The sequence below is a fragment of the Ostrinia furnacalis genome, unplaced genomic scaffold, assembly GCF_004193835.3.
Source record: "Ostrinia furnacalis isolate ACB-3 unplaced genomic scaffold, ASM419383v2 OfSCF2350, whole genome shotgun sequence".
Classification (NCBI taxonomy): Eukaryota; Metazoa; Arthropoda; class Insecta; order Lepidoptera; family Crambidae; genus Ostrinia; species Ostrinia furnacalis.
In genome coordinates, this window is record NW_021132589.1 from 161,329 (window position 1) to 183,670 (window position 22,342).

Genomic DNA, 22,342 nt, shown 5'->3' on the forward strand with positions numbered 1-22,342 from the left:
TTCTTTAATTACATTAAAATACTTTTCTTATCACAATCGCTTTCATTCTAAAACACAACAATGGCTTCATTAATCCAGTCATGGATATTACAACTACATTATAATAAAAAAACATCAGTCTTTTAAATCCGACGTTGTATCAGTTCTTTAGTATTTTAAAATCTGTCACTGACTCAATAAAGTTTCCGACCAATTAAAATTAAGTTCATTATTTACAGAGATCCGATTTTAATCGATTAAGTTAAACTACGAGTAAGTACTCGAATACCTGTTATGAACACCGGTTGTTTAAACATCGGATACGTTTTAAAACTAGCGAAATCATTTTACATCGACAGAAATTCTGACGTAAAATAAAATAAATTAAAAAAAGCTTTTTTAATAAATATTTTTAACTAAAATGCAAGAAGTTAGTATGTTCATTGCCGTACTTATGTGCATAGTATAATACATTTAAACAATCCATAGAACTACTTACTTTTACTTACTGACTACACTATTTTTATATCACAAATGAAATATCATTCACGTTGATATAAGTAAAGCTTTCACTCCCAAGTCTAAATGTTAGTACGAAACCAGAAACTTTTTCTTTCTGTGCATCTGTCTGTTATAATTTTTGCAGAAGTCATACAAATTGTATGACTTCGAACTGTCTAAATCTGCCTACAAGTTCCAGAAATGATGTCGGTCAAAATATGTATGTAATTATAAATAATTACCGGTTAAACAAAAAGAAGATTTATCGGCAGATAAACCATGAACAATGTGAAGAAATTACATTAATGTAACAAAATTATTATAATCTAGTCAAAAATAAGCTTCTCAGCCGAAAACTCATTTTCTTTTTCAACCAAAGTTACGTATACAGCATTGTATTAATAAGTAGACGTCAGTTAGTAGGTAAAGATTGTAAAAGAAAATGCAGAATCGGTTTAGACAATTCTTATGAAAGGTTGCAGTCTAGCTACGGCGAATATGCGACGCCGTGAGCCACATACAAAGTTGTAAAGTAAAGCATGCTTCATTAAAAATAGGCATCTGTATGAAAAGTGTCGAAGAGTTTGCGTGCAACTTTATCTCGGAACATCGGTCGCGCTACACACATACAATATGTATAATACTGATTATTTGATTCGTTTAATATTTAATTAAAATTCCCGAGAGCATTTATCTCGTAATGTGGGACACTTTTACGATGGTGCTACTTGGTGCTGACTGATAAGCCGGCTCGCGCGGACACCCAGGAAGACACTTTATGCTAATGCATTAAGCCACAAATTCCATTAACCAGTTTAATTATAATATGAAATTATAATTACAAGATAATTTCGCTCTCAGATCTGAAAACAGTTATGCGACGATGCGCCGACGCGGACGTCTATAAAATAGACAGTATAAACCTCACTTGATTGCATCGCGTTCGTCCCTGCGCGAATATTAACTTTCAATGTGATATTAAGAAATACCAATTAAAGTTTCGTCGTCCACTCCGGCGGTGTCCGGAATACAGGCCTCAACATAAACGATATCTAAAATAAATAAATTACACAGCTGACCGCGTAAGGAAACCAACAAACCCAATTTTGTTCAAACCAGGGATGACAAGTTGACAGAAATAAATCGCAGTTAAACTGGTCTCATTAATTTCCGAACGACAGTGTCCATAAAAACAACGTTGCTAGATCACATGTTCGCACTTAATAGCCAAATAAATTAAACGAACGAGTAGCTTATTTTAATTTCACGCCGGATCATTTATCGTACATAAGAAATAAACAGTGATAAAGAACTATTTACATAAGTCAACATGAAATACGATTTCGACGAGTCCGATAGATGAATAAGGGAAGCGATTATGTACACGGTCCGTTATCCGCCCCGGGCGCGGGAGCGGACGGCCCGGTCGGGTCCGGTCGGGGCGAGTCCGAGGCACATCACTACACTGGCTCGATCACAGGTGCGTAAGTCATTAGCGTCCGCGCGCCTATAAACACGTGTGAACCACTTTTTCCGTGCGACAAACTTTGCATTTGACCTCGCAACACCAGTGGAAGGTGCAGTTGCACCGTTCCACCACGAACATGGTCTCAGTCCGGTAGCCGCGGCCGCAGCACATGAGGTCGCAGCCGTCCACGCCGATGCTGGTGTCGTTGCAGGCGCGGCCGTGCGTGCCGGGGATGCCGAGCCGCGGGTTCTTCTCGCAGAACCCCGGCGAGGACTCCAGGTACACGAGGTCCTTCAGGCCCGGCGACTTGTGGTCGGGGTTGTGCGGCCGCAGCTGGAAGCGGTAGCGGTCGCGGCGCGGCACCCGATGCGGGGCGGCATCGTTGCGCTGCGCCGGCGCCTCCAGCTCCGCATTAGGCATCATGACCCGCGACGCGCCGTCGAAGCGGTCCTTGAGCGCGTCGCCCACGGAGCGGAAGCTCGGCAGCCGCATCCAGCACGTCTTCACCGTGCACGAGCCTGACATCCCGTGGCACTTGCACTCCTGCCGCATCTCCGACTGCACGTGCTGCAAACAAACAAACCATAAGCACTGCTGACCGCCGTATCTTAAGAGGCCTATAATGATGTCCAAATATCTCTAAATTCCTCCGATAAAGCGTCGATATAGGTGATCGATGATCTTTTAAGCGCACTCCATCGATCGCATCTCACGATCGAGCAAATTGTTACAAATCGTGAGGAGGTGGGCCGGTCGTCACCGCGCGTGGCCCGATCATAAATCATGCTAGGGACATTCATCATTCTTAGAAGGTAGATAAATGACGCGAGGATTGGAGACAGTAAATATTTTCCTATCCCGAGCGCAGGCGCTTCGGGGAACGTGTCCGTATTTATTCATTCCATGTAGATAGTATTATACATCTAGTGTCCAAATATGTGTTAAACAATCGGTGGAATGCTGTGAATATTCATCAGGTGGACACCCAGCTCGTCTGCCGTGACAGGAATTAAGCGCGTCGCTTAATGACTCGTCTGGGTGGCTCGAGACGCCTGAAGTCCCTTTTTGATGAATTTTGGGATGTATCGGCCGGTGGGTATGCAAATGTGGGAGTGCGGTGGGAGGGAGGTGCGCGAGCGCGACGAATGGGTGCCTGTTGCGCAGTCGCCGCGCCGCCCGGCGCATAATTAATATAACACTTAGCGACATGTCAGCGCGACGATCGATCGTCACCCGTAATGGTAATGTAAACACGTAGCGTTGACAATGGCCGTTCGTTTAATGGATATTTATAACGCTACTGGAGTGGCAATTGGATAAGTGGTGGTGATGGATTGACGAATGGGCGTATTGGGAGACTCGGTACTCAGATACTCACCGTTCTGCCGGCCTCGTTGTTGTGTAGATTCATTTTTTCTCTTAAGGTTTTTCCTCTTTCTCCTGTGTCGACGAATTCCCTGCTGAAGTGGAAGCCGAAGCCGATATTGTCGGAGCAGCCGCCCCACTTCCAGACTCGGACATTGGCGGCGGCGGCGGCGCGGGCGCGGTGCGGCGCGCGGTCCACGTGCGAGTAGTCGCAGGTGCACGACTCGATGGATCCCTCGGCGCAGGCGCGGGACACCGCGTGCGTCACGCCCGCGCTGGTTATCGCGTAGATGAACGCTGTCTCTCGACAACCTAGGACAAGGAGACACATCAAATTAATAAAGTAATAATCAAATTATTCAATCATATTCCGTTGGATACTGGTCTAGAACTCTTTGCTCTCCATAGTTCAAGCTGCCTGCTTATGATAAATCCTAGGAACCATTAGTGGACCGTCTCTTCACGAAGTATGCTGTCATTCAGTGTTGTATAGAATGAGGATATGACTAGGTGGAGAGAGAAGACAGAACCATGTTGGAGAGTCAATAATAGGTACCATAGGGATACTTCTGCTAATGACTTATCATATCACAAATAGCATTGTTTGCACTCTATTAAGAAATACTGAAGGCAAATTGAATTTTCTAACGACACATGCCTCTACCTAAGGAAGTTTACCCTAAAGTAGGTATAATATATTTACCCAGTTATGCGCGGCATCTAAATAATTAATTTATCCAAACGGGTCCACATTTTAATCAAGCTTTATGATTGCTCAGGGCACGACAACAAAAAATCTATATCATCTCAAATATGTTAGGCAGGCATGACTCCGATACGCAAAACATTGGGGCTCATCAACAAACCTCAAAGTAAGGGATTGACCCCATCTTTTTATTAAATCGATTTTGTTTACAACCCTTTTTGTTTTTTGTTTCCGTATCTCAATTTGGCGAATAACTCTGAGGAAATTACAAAGTAAAATTAATATTTTGACCGTCGCGTTTTCGGTATGCAGGTAATATTCACACAAAAGATTTGATCACAAACCAATCATTGTGTTGCATTCATTCATCTCGAGCGGACGAATACATAAATCGATGCTCTCATCCCGTATCGAATACTATAAATAATTAATGGCCCGGCATTAGAATCAAATACTCATAAAATACAATTAAAAGAGAGAAGGTATATCTTGTCGATTGAAAATAAAAGAAGTGCCTCTTACCTACCAGAGAGATTATAAATTTGATCATTACAAGTGGTACGGCGCGCATCGAATTCTCTCTCTTAATATCGATTTAATAGCCCTCGTACTTTTATCGATTAATACCGTACCGAGTCTTTGTCTACGCGAGACGATATTATTAACGGATAAAACGAACGATGAATAATGAACGTGTACGGCTAAAAAAATGTGCATAAGCTTTCTCGAATGTCGTGTGCAGGCATTATCTGGTTATTAATTCAAGACATTGTAATTTTACGGCGTAATGCTTAATAACTGAGCTATTGTTGGCGAGCTCATCTCATTAAAAGGGGACCTTCAAAGCTGTGAAGAAATTCCTCGAGGGTCGTAAACTGCCTCCGATAGTGATCACTAAATATCGAAATAAAACTGCACTTAACTGTCTATAAAATGCACGTGTTATGTCACACAGTGCAACCAAAACGCGCGCCCTTGGTGGGCTTTCGCCACCGCACTGACAAACCCAATCGCAGCGTCTATACACATAAAATAATAACGACCGAGTATTTGTTGTTATTTATAATAATAATATGTGGAACGGATCCCGCGCCAGCTTTATTAAGGACTCAATAAGCAAATGGAATCATTTTTTTATTGAGTTGTCATCGCACAGCGATATAAATTACTGTGAGCGCACTCCGTTCGGGCTCTCGCTTTTTGTGCTTCCCTTTTTGATGTTATACAAAAGTATTTTATTCAGCAATTACTTGAGACGTTCGACCGGGAATTTTAATGTCAATTTCGCCATCATTCAATGCTCGGACGAAATTAATTCAAGGCACAGATACGAATGCGAGCCGCGCATTTATCTTCTGTAATGACTTGGAAACGTTCTCGCATGCACTATAACTAATAGGTGCGGTCCAATTAAATATGGCACACGTAAATAACGCTCGTAAAATAATAGCTATCGGCTAATCCGATTTGCAATTTGGAGTATGCAAATACGCGTCGGCGATGATGAGGCGTAACGCAAACAGTTGACAGCTCGAGACATTACGAGTGCTTTGCAACCTTGTATTATGAGCTGGCTGCGTGTGGTCGCCGGTCGTGGAAAAGGCTCGTGGTGAGGGCTCGCTGTCGTGTAGTAGGCTCTACTCGGTTTCGTGGTAGAGGTCACGTCTGCGGGGCGCCCGCCAGGTGGCTCCCCACGTGCTGCGATCCAACACACATCTTCACAACGCAGACATCTGCTCGCCCATCGACAGATGTGAACCCGCTGTGATTTTTATTTCGCTACTTCCACACTATCGCATCAATCTAACGGACCTCACCAATTACCGGGCTAAACGACGACTGGAAATAATTTTTAATTGGTCTGTGAGAAATTTCCATCTCGACTATCGATGATTCATCAGCCGTCCGACTCGTTTTGACATCGTTCGGTAGTAATTCCTTGTTCTGTGTTGAACAAACGATATTTTTTTTAATTTATTTCACCCGAGATCGTGGTCCGGACAACAAAGGAGCTTGTCGCGTTTCGCGACTAAATCGCGACGTAGAAAAATTATGACAGATGTAAGGCCTCGTCCGAGCCCGCGGTATTAGTCACACGGCATTAAATAAAATGTAAATTCCATGCGGATCTAATTAACCGCCTATACAACGGTAATCCGACACCAGGCCCGAACAACGGCTGAGCAAATAGTCATTAGTTGCCAGCCGCATCGACTCCAAATTAAACATCCGTAATTACGGTACGCTATTATTTTATTAAGGCAATTTTGCCCCATCAAATCGCAGTCAAATAAGAACAAACATGAGTAATGTGGATCTATAAAAGTAAATTATTATTATAACTGATAATAAAGTGCTGTCCGTGGATTATCTGTGCTGATAATAAATGGTCCCGAAGTCGGTTTACAGCGCGGCCAGCGAGCGATAATTCCATCCGAGGATTGGCAGTTAAGGCGAGGCGTTGAGAATTTATAAAAGTCAAAAACTCGTTAATCCGCGGCCGGCTCCGCTCACTAAAATAAAACTAATCACTGTTGACATTTGACGAACACCTGGCTCACACGGCGCACCATTAAATAATTCAAAATTAATGCACTAATTAAATATGTACCCGTCCGTATTAAGTCATCACGAGAGGCGTCTGCGCAAGATTAATTCGAGGGATTGACTTATGACGGTTTCGCGCGTCTCCTTATTTATGACGACTTACATTATTCAAATTTGATGAGACGTAATTACTCAAAACAACCATAAATCACCGTTTTATAATAAGACGTTTGGCCGGTTTAGAAATCGCTGCCTCCGCTTTATCTAACTGATGAAGTCATTGACGTCGTATTGTATCTAACATTGACTTTTACGAGAACGTAATGACATTTTATCTTCTCAAAGGCGAATCACTGTGATTCGTTACAGCGAATAGCTTATGCGCATTAGGAAGAACGCCTCGGAAGATAGAAGCAATTCGCTTAAGCTATTGAAACACAGAAATAGAATGACGGAGGCAATTTTTGCTCGACCGTCCGCAGCGGGCAATAAAATGCAATAATTCATTTTCGTTATGCCGTGTATGGGTGATAATTTCACATTGAGCGCGTTCCGAGGCCTCAGTGCGACAATTCAAAATTACGTCGGTCGTATATCAGTCATTGTGAGCGGCACAAAGCGCACCACCGCTACCAGCCACCGCGACACCCATTCACACAATGGACAAAGATATTTGTTTCCAAACTACACAAAAAAGCACCGAAAATAATTTCGTTTTAAGTGAGCTGTCCATAAACAATAAAATCGAGGATCACGAAGGACGCGTCAATAAAAAATCGACGTGCAAGCTCGCTGTCACCGTCGCTATATCGAATTTTAATCGTCCCATTTCAGTTAAACGCGTGTTATCTCAAAAACAGTTCGATCGCCACAAAACCCAAAACGCTTATCTAATTGAGTATTAAATATTTCGTCGAGGGCATTTTATACCCGTTTTATTCTCGGTGTCGATCGTTTTATACGTTTTATCCACCCACGGAGTTGGAATCTCGGGGCTGACACACCAAAACAGGAAATATTTGAAAAAAGGTCGGTCTTTATTGGCCGAGTTACCTGCTATTAGGTGCGTTAGGTGTAAATGTGCTTCCGTGAGCTGGCTGCGCCTACGCCGCGGGACGCTGCGCCGCGGGAACTCGCCCCATATATTCTCTATTCTCGGGCCACAATAGCGTCGGATAAAGGTCCCGGCCATTGTACAGTTGTCATCATTTGTGTTAATACGATCCTTGAGGTTTACACCACAATGCGATGAAGTTGTCGTGTCCGTCGCATCAATGGTGTGTCAACGTGTAAATTAGTAATTATGCGTGCCCCTTCCGGGGGGGCTTTGTGCGACTGGACTGTAATTACGACGAACCCTATTCACAAATCCAAACTTGATGGACTTTTTTCGCGTGCTCGAATCGTACTTTAATGCGGATCGTTGTGACGAGCCCCCGTCGCGATCGATCGTCAGTTTTTATGCGTTTATCAAACGGCCGTAATTGCAATGTATTAAAAGGTTTATGTAGATACTTGCGGCGGTCGGTGCGTGATTCGCCCGCCCTGCCTCGCCTGGCCTTAATAAAGTAATATGCTCTAAATGCACACGCATATAACATAAATTTCGTAATCTCCTTGCTCTTTTTATCAAGTGAAATTATTATGATGGTGGTCCCGGGCTCCTCGTGCTATATCTGAATTTTAATTTAGAAAAAATGGTACTTAGCTTTTATAGTTTGTTCTGTTCGATTAAATATGAGAATTTATATGTGCTCTAGGCGTTTTGTTTTACGATATAGTGGCATAAATTCTGTGTGGCATTGTTGGCGTTTTATTTTCACCTAATTGCATGTTAAAAGTATTTTAAAAACTGAACTGGAGTAATTAGTGTTTATGCGCTGTTTTATTGGGTTTTACGGCTGTAATTGGTCGTGTCCCAGTAACATGTATTTTAGAATGCATAAATAAGTTGGAAGTTGGACGTTTAGTTAATATATCTTCAGTTCTACCTGCGGCGTGCGACGCGAAGCGCCCGGGGCGTATGTCGACCCGGTCCCATTTTTTTACTTTACGATAAACATTAATGTTGTGTAAACATATAAATCTAATTGCGATTTGTTACCAATTTACTTTTCCATGAATATTTTATGAGATCAATGTTTTATCGCGTTTTGCTCAACGATCTTAATTAGAAAATATCGATGATGTTTGAGAGTTGACCCCGATTTACACGAATTGGCAGGCAAGGGCCAGAGCACCAGGGTAAATATTATAATTGTAGAACAAAAGTTGAGCTTAATTTGCTTGATGGATAGACGACATTCGAAGTTGATGTTTTTGACAATCAGCACTGAGAATCAGGCTGACATGTTATTTATGATATGAGTGTCTTTTTCCACTTTGTTTTGACAGTAGCCGTATCCGCTAAATAACAGTAATTGAAAAGGAAAGAAAAAGGAAAGAAAACGTCTCAAATCCACTAAAAGTTCGAAGTGCATCGACTAATAGAAACATCTTACCACGTTTGCACAATACATTAGAGTGTGCGGGGTCAATAACCGGGTCAAGTCGACCGTCCCGATATCGAAGTCGACCGAGATCGAATTAGTCGAGATAAGGAGCGAGCGCTCTTAATTTCAAGATAACCCCCTAATGCGGGCGCTGTGAACTTCGCTCTATGGAAAGCATTTCGTCATTTTTCACTTTTATTGATACTGAATCTGTTTTTAGCATAATATTGCATACCTACTACCTATTTTTGAATGCTGTAAAATTTTCTGGCGGCAAATGACGTCAAAGGGGATTAATTAATTTAGAAAACATTAACTGTAAAATGATATTTTAAACAAAATTTAACCCTAAGTAATTTGTAAACAACAAACCAATGATCCTACTCCATGCATAATACTGCGAAAAAGTGGGGTCCTAATTGAATCACATCGTCTGTTTTTTGCCATTACATCGAATAAAGCTTGTGCAAACACCAGATGTTTGCGAGTTTATAATAAGGCGTATCGCGCACAAAGAATCGAAATCGGACACCGGAGATAGGACAAACCTGAATCAAGATACAAAGTTATTCCACTGACGAACACGCAACTCTGAACTTTAAATTCCACGACACAAAAGCAAAAACGAACGCAAACACGAAATGGTCATTAAGGGTGTTTAAAAATATATTAATTCTAAAGTAACACAACTAAATAAAAAACAAACGAAAGCGGCTAGTCCGATGCAAGTAATTTCAACTAAGAAATATTAAATCAATGGTTTACTCCATAATAATTCTAATCTATTGAATTCAGTTGTGTAACCAGTATTGTAAAAGGATCTATTTGCTGATTTCTATCAATTGATAACAATCTACATCCATTCAAGTCGCATAAATGGACCCTACTGAAATGATTACTAACTCGTGTTTTATAACATAAAACATTTTTTTTTTGTTTTCGAATTTATCGAAGTGGAATTTAAACCAGATTATCTTTCAAAGCAAAAAGATAAATCCGCAGCAAAATGTTTTAAAGACGAAATCATAAGCGCAGTTGTTTCAATTATTGAACAACATCCAATAACGGATTGAAAAGGAGAATTCAAAAAAGGAATACATTCAATACGAAAATAAAAAGAGAGGAACGGGAACTCAAACGTCACTCGGTCGCATGTAATTGATCCAGGATGTTTTATCTTGATGAGCCCTTTATATGTGCCCCCGACTCGCTACCCTCCCGCTGAATAAAGATAAAATCTTTTAAAAGGGTTGCCAACTAAAGATATCACTTAATTTGTAGCCACTCTTTGTAGCTGGAATTAGGAGCTCGTAAAAAACAACCTTTTTGTACACAGCTTTCGCAGGGTTAAACTGTACATTGGAGAACGAAGTTTTTGATCGCAGTTTTTTTAACGTTTATACAAACGTCTTAATAGTAATCTTTCTTTGGTGTTTAGAAGGGTCTTCGAGCTTATCGACTTATGTATTTTTTAGCATTTTGCTCTTTTTGTCTTGCGGTGTCAAATCGAAATGACGCGTGTTCTTAAAATCGCCGTTTAAACTTTTGTGTTTATGTTTTGTTGTTTTGAGACAATCGTGATCTGTGTATTAAGACGTCGACCGCTGTCGAGCGTTTAGGTGTTCATTACAGAAATGATTTAATCTGCTTACCTCTGTCAACGATCTTGCCAAATAAGTTCTTTCCTCTCAGGAAATTTCTCGTGGAGCAGTTCCACCTTCTGTATTTGAATTGGTGTTGACACTCGGCGACGGCCATGTTGGCTCCCTTCGCGACTGCTGCCAGGACTCCAGGGTTCTCTCTCGCTAGCCTCCTCTGCTTTCTCCTCAGTGTGGCGTGAACTGCCGGGTCCATGTACAAAACTCCTGGCGACAACGGCGCCAGATTATTCGGCTCTCCCGCTTTAGCGATGCCCCTGTCAAAACAAAAAAAAATTAAGTAGTCGCACAAAAAGCGTTTACACGCGATAAGATTGGTCTCAAAGACAATGGTGAAAGTAAATATGGGGCGAGAGTTGAAATGAAATGCTCGTTGGAGATGGCAAGGACAAACAATTGACGGGAACTGTTGATGCGCTGACGTTTGGGCTAATATTTGCATGGCGCATTAATCCTGAGGGTCGGCCAAACAGACAAACAAACTTGGCGATCGGGAATCGAGATCGTGTCGAGTCGAGTGCATTCGGGAAATCGGAGCACTCGGGAACGCTGGCGCATAGTACGAACTAGAGCGGAGTGATGACATCTAATTAAACATTCTGAGAACTGAGGACTGCACTTGAAGATTTATTTACTTAGCAATTAATATTTAGTCCAATGAGCTTTATAGTGAATTATTAATATTATAAGAATTGCTAAAATAAACATGTAAGATGAATTTGTAAAAGTGTCCTAACTCAAAAAACTATTTTTTTTTAGTTTATATTTTTAATTGAATAATGTGCATTGAAAATTAATTCTGATTAGTTTGTGCAATTATTTCACGCTATCGCTCCAACAACCTGCCCTCAGTCTTAACGGTCTAAAACCATCACTGCACTCAGTTTGGGCTCAGAAATCGTATTACTTCTCTATTTGCGTTGCTTTGTGGTCGAGTGCTGCGTAAACACGGACAAGTTTGTCGGGAAGGCTTATTTCCTAAAGAATTTGGACCGACACAATGTTTCCTTTAAACTGTTGAACTGATTTTACAGCCGTGATGGCGCGTCAATTTTAGAACACAGACACAAGTTGTCTTTTTAAATTATTTAATAATTAAATTATAAATAATGTGCAACTAAAAATAATTCATTATTTTTTTAGTAGGCTATTACTGTTTTAATAATGATTACTAAGAGATTAGTACTTCACCAATAATTGAAACACCAAAAAAGTAGAACTATGTAGGCTTAGAGACATAGTTTTTTAAAATAAATAGTTACAGACGTTAAGGTCAACCGCCTACACATAATAATACTTTTATGGTTACGACAACGAGTAGGTATTGAATATTTTAGCGAGACACTAAATGATGAGGTAACTGTGACGTAGCGTGACACAGTTTTTATTATATCGGTACGCAAGAAGTAATGATTTGTGAGTTAACACCTTTTTACGCATTTCTAGTTTTGAATATACCACGTGCTAAATCTTTGTAATATTTTCCTTGCTTTTAGTTTTAATAAGCTAGTAGGTAATATTGAACTGATTGAATCTGACTAAGGTATTATTTATTTATTATTTAGTGCAAAAAAATTAAAGACCGGTACATAGATGGTACGATATTTGGGACGTGTTTAGCTGCCATCAAACCAGGCCATATACTTATACTAATTTGAATGTCGCGTAGGATATAATTAATGTTCTATTTATCTAAGAGCACAATCAGCACAACAGTTAAATTTGCAGCCATTATTTTGAATTCAACGCATTCCAAACTTATTTTTGTGGCAATCCTTTAACAACATTAGTCTTCGTATCAATCATGCTTTTAACTTTATAATCCGCGTAGGCGCAGCCTCGTCCGTCCTGTCCTACGCCCACTGCTCTAAACAAAAAGGATACGCGTATTTACTAAGGGTCTAGCACTTGTCACGTTGGTAGAAAACCAAACAGGCGAAGGAAAAAAACCCGAACAGCTTTCACGGGCAAACGCGATGTGTGCACAGCGATAAACTCTGTGTGAATGTGTCAAAATAACAAATATTGGCATTGGTGGACCCTGTCTCTCAGAGTAATTAAATAGGCCCTTTTTTGGCGGACGTTTCCTAAAGTTTATTTTAAGTGAATGGGACGAGCTTTTAAGTAATTGGTTTTAGACTGAGGCTCGGTTTCTGAATGGAGGTTGGCTTGAGCGTGCTCATCTTCTAATGAAGTATGAGTTCATCTTTGAGTTGAAGATAAGCATGGATTAAGCTGGAAATCTCAATCCAGAAACCGATCTAAGTATGCTTTAAAATTAACACAAAGCTATACATCAGTATAAAATGATAGGCTGATATTAATGATATTAATCTATGACTAACATTTTTTTATTTTTCAATAAAACGTTGTTCCCATTAATCTATAAAAGGTGGATTACCAACATCTGTGTTGCAACAACATTATTAAACAGTTAGCAAAAAGTCGTTACAACTAATAGTCAATAAAATGACTTGTTTATTACCTAAGTGACTTTAACAATAAGAAACGACATCTTTAAATAAGAAAAATAGATTACGCGATCAATTTGAGCAGATTGCTCTAATATTTCCAGTTTTTTTGTGGTTCAAACCTCACTAATTAGTATAAAGATTATCCAATAATCGTTACCTTTTGCGCTTTTTACAGCACTATTTTGCCATTATCACACAATTAGTGGTTTCGTTAAAACTATTAACGTGATAAGCATCTAATGATTTTATAAATACGGATCCAAATATTGATGTTCATTTAGTCATCTAGATTGAATTACTGTAATTGATTTAAAAAGCAATAAAAGTAGATAAATTGTTACTTAATGATTTTGTTTTTTACAGTTAATAATGAACTGTGATGTAACGTAATTAATTTTGATAATAGGTACTTACCAAGCAACACAACACAACTTACTTTTGCAATTTTTAGTGTCTGTAATTAACGTTTATTCTCTTATCCGGTACGTGCTATCATTATCGATATCTCGAAGAACAAAAGAACGCTTCGCAATTCGTCTTTGGCAACAGTGAGATGTCTCCATTGAGACGCTTGCCGCATACAAATCAGTACTTTATTATTTAATTTGTTTAAGTTTTACCAGGCGTCAAAATATCAAACTCACACGTCCAGTTTAAAGTGAGCTCAACAGTTCACACCTTAAACCGAAAGGTGTTTGAAATAGCGGAGGCTGTAGGACAATGCGAGGTCTTTTTAGACTGGAAGGTGTTATCATACATTTCGTGACGCCTGCACGCGATTTCAACCGTAATGTAATATGAACTACGCAAGATGCATACAAATTAGGCGAGGTGTGGCGATTTCTTTTTTTAAACGAAGATTGAGGTATCGTTTTTTACGCTTGCCTTGGAAACGTATAAAAGTGTATTATACCAACATTAGTGCAAATAAAGTGGAATTAAAAGGGCTATTAAGAGCAGTTAAACACTAGGTCTGTCCTCGACAATAAATAAACCTTACAGATTTAATAATTTTATTGATTTAAGACTTTTTTTAGAATCTAGGTTTTAGTCTACTTACTTATTTATATTCGAGATGTTTCACAAATATCCTGAGAGGCGATATCTATCAGTCTGTCGCGATATCAACGCTAATAATTTCTCCAAAATATGCAAATATCTTGCCAAATTACGATTCATTTACAAAACCGTCTGAAATTCCCTTTCGTTCACGTTCTATTAATTGTATTGCCCAAATTAGGAAACAAGAAACTAGTTTCTAGTAGCTCGCTTGACCGTCGAGATCGAAAGTAGATGTCATAGATAGACAGATTTGAATAGGGACGAATTTAATTTTTAATCTGCGATTTGAGATTTTTTCTTTAACAACATATCTATGAGGAATCTAATTAATTAGCTAAAAACATTTTTTTTTTCGGAAGGACTATGCTGATAGCCGTGACCGTGAGAGGCTTTTTCAGCTTCACCGGACTGCCAGACAATAGGTGAGCGCAGATGACTCAACCTCAACTCATCATCATCATCATTTCAGCCATAGGACGTCCACTGCTGAAAATAGGCCTCCCCCAATGCTTTCCATGTTATCTATTGGTAGCGGCGGCCTGCGTCCAGCGCTTCCCTTTCAACCTCAACTAAAAAAATATTTTTGTGTGTACACAGTGTGTGTAAACAGTGTTTTTAGTAAGAAATTAAATTATTATAATCGTGAGGAGCGCGATACTTTTTGTAACTAATGCATAACCTCAGAAAGAAGCTATAGTTCACTTGAACTTTTTGATTGATACATCGGTCTTCGAAAGTAAGTACCGTTAAAATTGATATTATTATTAAAGACGATTAAAAAGGTCAGTAAGCCAAGCCTTGATCTACTATCAAAAACTAAACCAAAAGGTCAAGAAACTACTGCAGTTTTAAACATTTTCTTTTCATAAGACACAATTATACTCATTAAGCCAACTGCAAGTCTGTCTGTCAACTTCCTTCTTGTAAATTATACTTTTGAATATACCAGTACTACTCGGTTTCTTCCGGCAGATGTGATTTCAATGAAACTTTTGTTTAATTTTTAAAAAATATCTGAAATGTCTACAATGCATGCAATGTAAATAAATATTGGTAAAATGGTTTTGTATAAATGGCAATTTTTAAGGAGCCGTGGTGTTTTTGGTAACTTTGATTTTGATTTGATTTGATTCATGTAAGTATCGATAAGAATAAAAGTAGATCCTCCAATTTGTCTTAGTCCAAGTAAAATAAAATCCCTAGATTAGATTAAACTCAAGTACAAACACCAGATTACAGATTTTTATAGCAAAAGCGTGTCTATAACAACGGCATAAGATGCCACAGTGTATAGCTTGAAGTGCCGGTTTACAATGTTTGCATAACTGACAGACATAACATTAAATACTTTAATTGCACTTATTTTGTTTAAGACTTTAATAATAATTAAAAGGCTCTTGAATTTGGCATAAATTATCAGTATTTATTGTTTAACGAGCAGCAAGTTTATTTGTTTAACGCAACAGCACGCGCCTCTGTTGTTTTTGATAACAGCTGATAAAAAGTTGACAGCTATAAAACTTTTAGAGAGGACTACAGAAGTTTTGTTTTCAAATACACAATAAAAATAGCTCTGAGGTCTGATACATTATAACAAAAATATAATTTGGTTAACATTATATTAACAAAAATATTCTGTAGTTAACATTGTATTTTTGTTTATGCAAAAATCAATAATTATTATTGAGATTTATGAACTAAGTATGAGTTAATTTTCAGTATATTATCATTAAAAAAAACTGTCAACATTTTTTTATTGAATTTCAATTAACTTAGTAAATTAATTTATTAATTGTTAAGAACAGGATAAAAATCCTGCCATAGGTATTATGACAAAACCTGCTGTATTTAATTTTAAATATTGTCCGTCTTATTTAATATCCATGTACAGCCTTATTCGATATTTATAAACCAATCCACGAATAATTATCGAAACTCAAAATCAAAATTAAGTTCACTTACAAATCTTGCAATTAAGCGAATAGCTGTCTAAACAAAAAGTCCGATAGCAATTAATCGTACAAATAAACCGGAATTAACGGTTTTTGCGCTAATTCGTTATCAGTGAACGATATTCGCTTGATAAATGACTAATTACCACAATGTTTATGCGTAAGCGCAGACATGATATTTCTATTAAGACAATTAATGTCCTGTCAATTTTGCGAGTGCCGACGGGATATGTGATAGCGATAATTAGTTTGTTAAAATAGTAAATATATAAATAGATTTTAAAATAAAGAAGTTTAATTTTTAATTTAATTTGACAGTGTTGTATATTTCATCAGTCATCGTTAAAACTGCATTAGAATGTGTCTGTCTACATTTTAAGCTGCAGAATCTTAAATTTAGAGTAGCGATAAAAATATGTAGTAAGCTATAAAAGAAAAATTTAAAACAGTACTAACATTAGATACATGGTTAGGTTAGATTGCTTTTAAAGTTTTATATGACTGAGTTTGTTAATTAAGTACTTATTTCGAACATAATTAACAGCTTGCTTATACCTACAGTTGTTATTCAATTCGAATATAATTAACGGCTTACTTATTATACTTAAGCAGTTATTATTTAAGTTAAAATATTCGAATCTACTGCACCTCTAGTCTATGCCCGGGATTAGGCAGGTTGCATACCAGGAGCGAGATAAGTGTACAAATAGTGTTGATGCGCCTGTCTGTCACGCAGACGGGAGCCATGATGTCAGATAGCATGAGGAAATACTTTTACTTATAATACTTACAGAAGAAAAGCACACATTTTACACGTAAAAAGAGTTAAAATTTACTACTAATAGATGAAAAGCACACGTTTTACACATAAAGAGAGTCACAGTCTAATCATTAGATCACATAATTAAGAGAAGTTAGCTTAAAGTTGTGCCAAATCTATTATTATTGAAGAGAATAAATATGCTTATCATTTCAGTATAACTTTAAAGTTGCTTTCTGATCCCTAACATCAATATGACCACTGATTTTTTATTCTCGATTTTATAGTACGAGTACATCTATGGTTAATACATATTTTATTGATTAATGAATAAACCCATCAGTGCTGTGATCACTAAAGCATAAAAACGGTAAGTTTTTTATCGAAGAATGAAGAACATAAATAAATGTCCAACTTTTTTTCTAAATGATATAGCTATGACATTTAAATCTCACACAAAAGTATTTGGATTCGACTGCTTGTTAAATGTAATAAGAGTGACAATAACCAAAATATTTCGTAAACTTATTATAAACTTACGCAATGAACTATCTAATTCAAAACAAGGCTAAAGGCTTAACATTAACGAACATTTTACGTCAATAAAGTGGTTAATCAAAGTAAATTATAATTCCCGTATTACTTAAATAAACGCTAAAAGCCTAATCAAGTTTTACAACCGCAACTATAAGCACTCCACTCCATACTTCCGCAATTATAAACTATTTGCTAACTAACTAACAAGCTATAAGTACAGTTTGATTTAACTATGAAGCTTGCATCATAAAGCTCGGTCATAATAACATCGCACTGGTATGTTTACACCTTTAATGACGGTGTTTAGTTATTTATACGTGAGAAATGCTCGTACATTGTTGTTTGTGAGAATGATTGCCATTTGCATATAGGAATGTTTGACTTAGTTATTGCTATAGATCACTACACTATGACTTTGTCAAAGTTTGATGAATATTTTAAAGATTGAAAGAGTAGAACGACTCGATCAGTCATTAGTTGTACTTCTTACTTAAAATTACTGCTTTAAGTTATAGATTTTATATTTAAGACAGATTTTTTCTGAGATCATTTTATCACTTATCCATCCCAAACTCACATAGGTATATAGGTAAAAGTGTACGTAAGTTAGTGTAGTTCCATTATTATGAATATTTTCGATTCAAACTTAGGTTAGACTTAGATTCTGTGCATCAAAGATTATCTCGCAGATGTGTTAACCAGAACATCAAAGACTAAACCAATGGATGCATTTTATAATTTTTAATGTATCCCAAACTCACATGCATGGATAAAAGTATACGTAAACAGTCTCATCAATTTATATTATCAACTACCTGACCCGGCGAACTTCGTACCGCCTTAGCGTAGAGATTTTCTTTATATTTTTTTCCGTAAAAACCTTGTACAGAGTATTAGAAAACTACAAAAAAAAAATCAGCCAAATCGGTCAACCCGTTTTCATGTTATGTCGTGACAACGGAAAACGGGTTTCATTTTTATATATATAGATTCAAGAGGTTAGACTTAGTTTCTGTGCATCAAAGATTATATCGCAGATGTGCTGACCAGAACATCAAAGAGTATACCAATGGATGCAGTACTCACCACCACATGCTCCCCCGTCCTCGCCTAGGCTTGCTGCCTTCGCACCAACACAGAACAGTGATCACTAGCAGCCACAGACACTTCATACTGCGATGGGCGGATCGCGATCCTACATGAGTGCGACTGTGCGCAGCGCGGTTACGTCTGAATCCGTCTGGTAACTGGGTACTGGCGAGAGCAAGCGAGGCGGAGCCGCTCGGCTCTGGTGGGAGGCCTACCTGCACCTCCACCCGATTGGTCTCACCGCTCGGCCTTTTTTTCGGCAATCGCTGTTTAGGTCAATGGGTTGGTTTTCGGTTATGCAACTTAGATAATTTCGACTGAGGTTTTACTGAACTTGAACTTAGGCTGTACTTTTGTTGGTAACATTGAATTTGGATTTTATAAATATACAGATTTTGTCTTCGATCAAGATGCTGATGGCGATTTTATAATATCAAATTCTTAGCTCAACAAAATTAATGGAATTCGATATTTTTTATACAAGCATTCCAGTTTAATTTAATTGCGTAAATTACAGCCTTAATTGTGTGTAAAGCGATTAAAAAGGATTAAAAGATGGCTGCGACAATCGAGTTTTTGCTGAATTTGCAATTAGAAGTGGCTTCATTAAATCCTCTTTCAAGATGTATGAATATGCTATCATTGCAAATGGTCCCCGATCTAACTGGTGTATCGTGTTTTTATTGTCATTTTATTCCGTTCATTTTAACTTAGGAATAATTATATTCAGTTTAGAATAAATTGATCGCTAAGATCCAATTACACGGCTGTCTTTAAGTTAATTAATGCTGATGTTATTTTACATTAAGATATAGGAAAAGTATTAGATAAAGTCTATCATTTGTGATTCAGATAGATAAAACATAATAATATTTTCTTTTAATAAATTTTAAGCTATATATATAAAAGAAAGTCGTGTTAGTTACTTCACTTATAACTCAAGAACGGCTGAACCGATTTAGCTGAAAATTGTCAGGGAGGTAGTTTAGAGCCATACTTTTTATCCCGTTCGAAATAAAAAAAAGTCTGCTTATTTATTGCCATTAAGGCGGAACAAAGTTCGCCGGGTCAGCTAGTAATTTATAAATTCAAAAACACGAGCATAAGAATCTGTCAATAAACTCGCTCGGTCTCTATCGGGTGCCAATAAGTGAGAGGGACAGTGATATTTTTCCAACATCGTTGTGATTCCCGGCGCATGAGTCACGCGGTGGGAGGGGCGCGGTCGGCCAATCAGGAGGCGGCGCGTGCGTCGGACTTCGCCGCGCGACCACGTGGCTTGCGCCTACGCTACCCTGGCCGGCGAGAAAAGGATTCTAAATTTGAAAATCGAATGACGAAAAAATATTTTTAAATGTTTTTTGAAAATGCCAGTTCTTTTGAAAAATATTTTTTAATTTAAGAAGGTTACATGCAACCTATTTAATAGTACGTGAGTACAATCTCCTGTGGACTATTGAATTGATAATATAGCTAATGCGATTGGCATAATACCTACTTACAAAAATATTTATTTCAAAAATTCAAAATAAAAAATTACACAACTTAAATCTTTTATATTTCCAAAATTTTCTAGGTTCTTATTTTTATTAGAAAAATAACAAAACGCAATTTTCTAAAATTACAAGTTACCTAATTTTACTTCATAATCACCATCTTTTTATTGTACTACGAAACCATTGCTACGAGTACTACGTGTACTACGACACGTACGCGCTCCTTTGTTGGTAAAGACATCAACGCGGGCGGGCGTAATATTTTATTATCAACTAGCTTTTGCCCGCGGCTTCACCCGCGTGATGTTTAGTTTTTCACAGATCGCCATAAATTATAGCCTATATGTTATTCTGGATTATAAACAATAATACTGTAAAGTTTCATCAAAATCCGTTCAGTAGTTTTTGCGTGAAAGAGTAACAAACATTCAGACATCCAAACTTTCGCATTTATAATATTAGTAGGAAGTAGGATACTGACGATGGCACATCAAGCTTTATACTGTGGCATTTTATGTATGTTGTAACAGATGCCATTATGCTACAATAGAAAAAATGATTCGAAAAGAAGATGTTTAGATTTATGTTCTAAAAGTTATACCCTAAGTTAAAATAATAATTAAATAAGGCTGGGTTGCATCATCTTCCTTTATCTTTAACAAACGTCAAAAGTCTATCAACTGCATACAACTAGCACCAGTTATAATCACGGTTTAAATAAGGTAGTTGTTGATAAGTATGAAGCAAAATACTTTAGAGAAACGAAATTAACAAGAACTATCTATTTCCAATAAATTTAAACAGCCTTTTAAAATAAATGCCCTCATTTGATTGCTTCTACTCGTAGACATAATTTATGTGAGTTTAAGTACCATCCTTTTAAAGTATCTTGAAATTTTTTCACCCCATCAAGACCCCTCGTTCTGAAAATATGACACGTGCCGTCGAAAACACGTTTCATACACGTGGATGAGTCGACGTGGCATGCTTAATTGCAAACCCTTGTAAAAGTAAGAATGAACTGGAAGCCAGATGTTTGTTTCTTTACACCTTTATTGTGTTATTTATGGAAGACTTTTAAATTAAGCTCTTAAGTTAATATAGTGAATTTAAATACGTATAATATTGAAATTTATATAAAAAATTCCAAAATGGACGCTAAGCTTTATCTGAAATCTGATGAAAATTTAATATTTAATCAATTTATGTTGCTACTAGCTTTCCGCCCGCGGCTTTGCCCCCGAAGAATTTTGTCTATCACAGAAAAACTTTATCGCACGCGTCACTGTTTCAAAAACCGGGATAAAAACTATCCTATGTCCTTTCCCGGGACTCAACCTATCTCTATTCCAAATTTCATCAAAATCGGTTCAGTGGTTTAGGCGTGAAAGCAAGACAGACAGACAGAGTTACTTTCGCATTTCTACTCGTAATATTATTATAGATTAAGGTGTCTTCATTAGCAATCGGATTTTAGCAGTAAGACAATTTCTACCTAAACAGCGATCAATAAAAAGTACAAGTTTCCAATTTATAAGTACCCAATTCGATTCTAAAGCCAGTCACTGTCCGTCACGGCTCAATGCAGTTTCTCCAGCTGACGACAAAATTCCAAATAATTCCAATAAACCCCCATAAATCTCTCCAACTCGTGCCAACTGTAACGGAACAATACAGTAGCGTTTGAATTGACAATTAGTGAAAATCAGCAAACTAAATACTTGATTTGACACGCCATGAACGTTCTCTGGAATTCCTTAATAGCGTCCATCCAATATAAATCTCAATTTTCTGGAACAACATTCCCGACCACCTATTAATACTCTTATATCTTTCACAATAAGGTTGAAATTCGATAGGTTTATTAGCAGAGCTTTCATTCATTGAGTGAAACAGAAGTACAAGGTACAAAGGGTACCGTGAAATCTACACTAGTGAACAAGGACTCATTACGGCCGTTATACAAACTTGGACGTCGCAAATTACTTTTAACTTTATACTTTACACGAGAAGGCTTAAATTGAAGTGATAGAAGCTTAAGAAAGAGTAGCAAATTTCTTCACGGTTGAGTGCGTTTCAGGTGTTAATAAACAATAGTGTTTTTAATTGTATTCGGACCTAATAATGTCTTAAGTAAATCATTGTTTTCAAGCACAATGCGCTGTTAATGCTCATTCAACATTTAATTGTGTAAAAGCTGACCGCAGATTATTTATGATTTTGCTTCTGGAGTGTTTTTATTGAATTCATTAGGTA

General features: G+C 37.7%; 1 protein-coding gene across 1 annotated transcript; it reads right to left on the bottom strand.

Moving 5' to 3' along the window:
• Positions 1–458: 458 nt before the first annotated feature.
• wg (Wnt family member 1 wingless) lies at positions 459–18,755 on the bottom strand. Its single transcript, XM_028307804.1, has 4 exons — positions 18,588–18,755; positions 10,711–10,973; positions 3,327–3,625; positions 459–2,515 (listed from the first exon to the last, which is right to left on the bottom strand). The coding sequence occupies exons 1-4, from the start codon at positions 18,671–18,673 to the stop codon at positions 1,988–1,990; spliced, it is 1,176 nt and encodes a 391-aa protein (XP_028163605.1). The 5' UTR covers positions 18,674–18,755; the 3' UTR covers positions 459–1,987.
• Between the last annotated feature and the right edge of the window lie 3,587 nt (positions 18,756–22,342).

Excerpts from the sequence above, each read along its gene's own strand:
- wg (XM_028307804.1), bottom strand. The coding sequence starts at position 18,673 with ATGAAGTGTCTGTGGCTGCTAGTGATCACTGTTCTGTGTTGGTGCGAA. Across the intron at positions 10,974-18,587 it reads GGACGGGGGAGCATGTGGTG|GGGCATCGCTAAAGCGGGAG; the intron begins GTGAGTACTGCA and ends TTGTTTTGACAG. Across the intron at positions 3,626-10,710 it reads TGGCAAGATCGTTGACAGAG|GTTGTCGAGAGACAGCGTTC; the intron begins GTAAGCAGATTA and ends TCCTTGTCCTAG.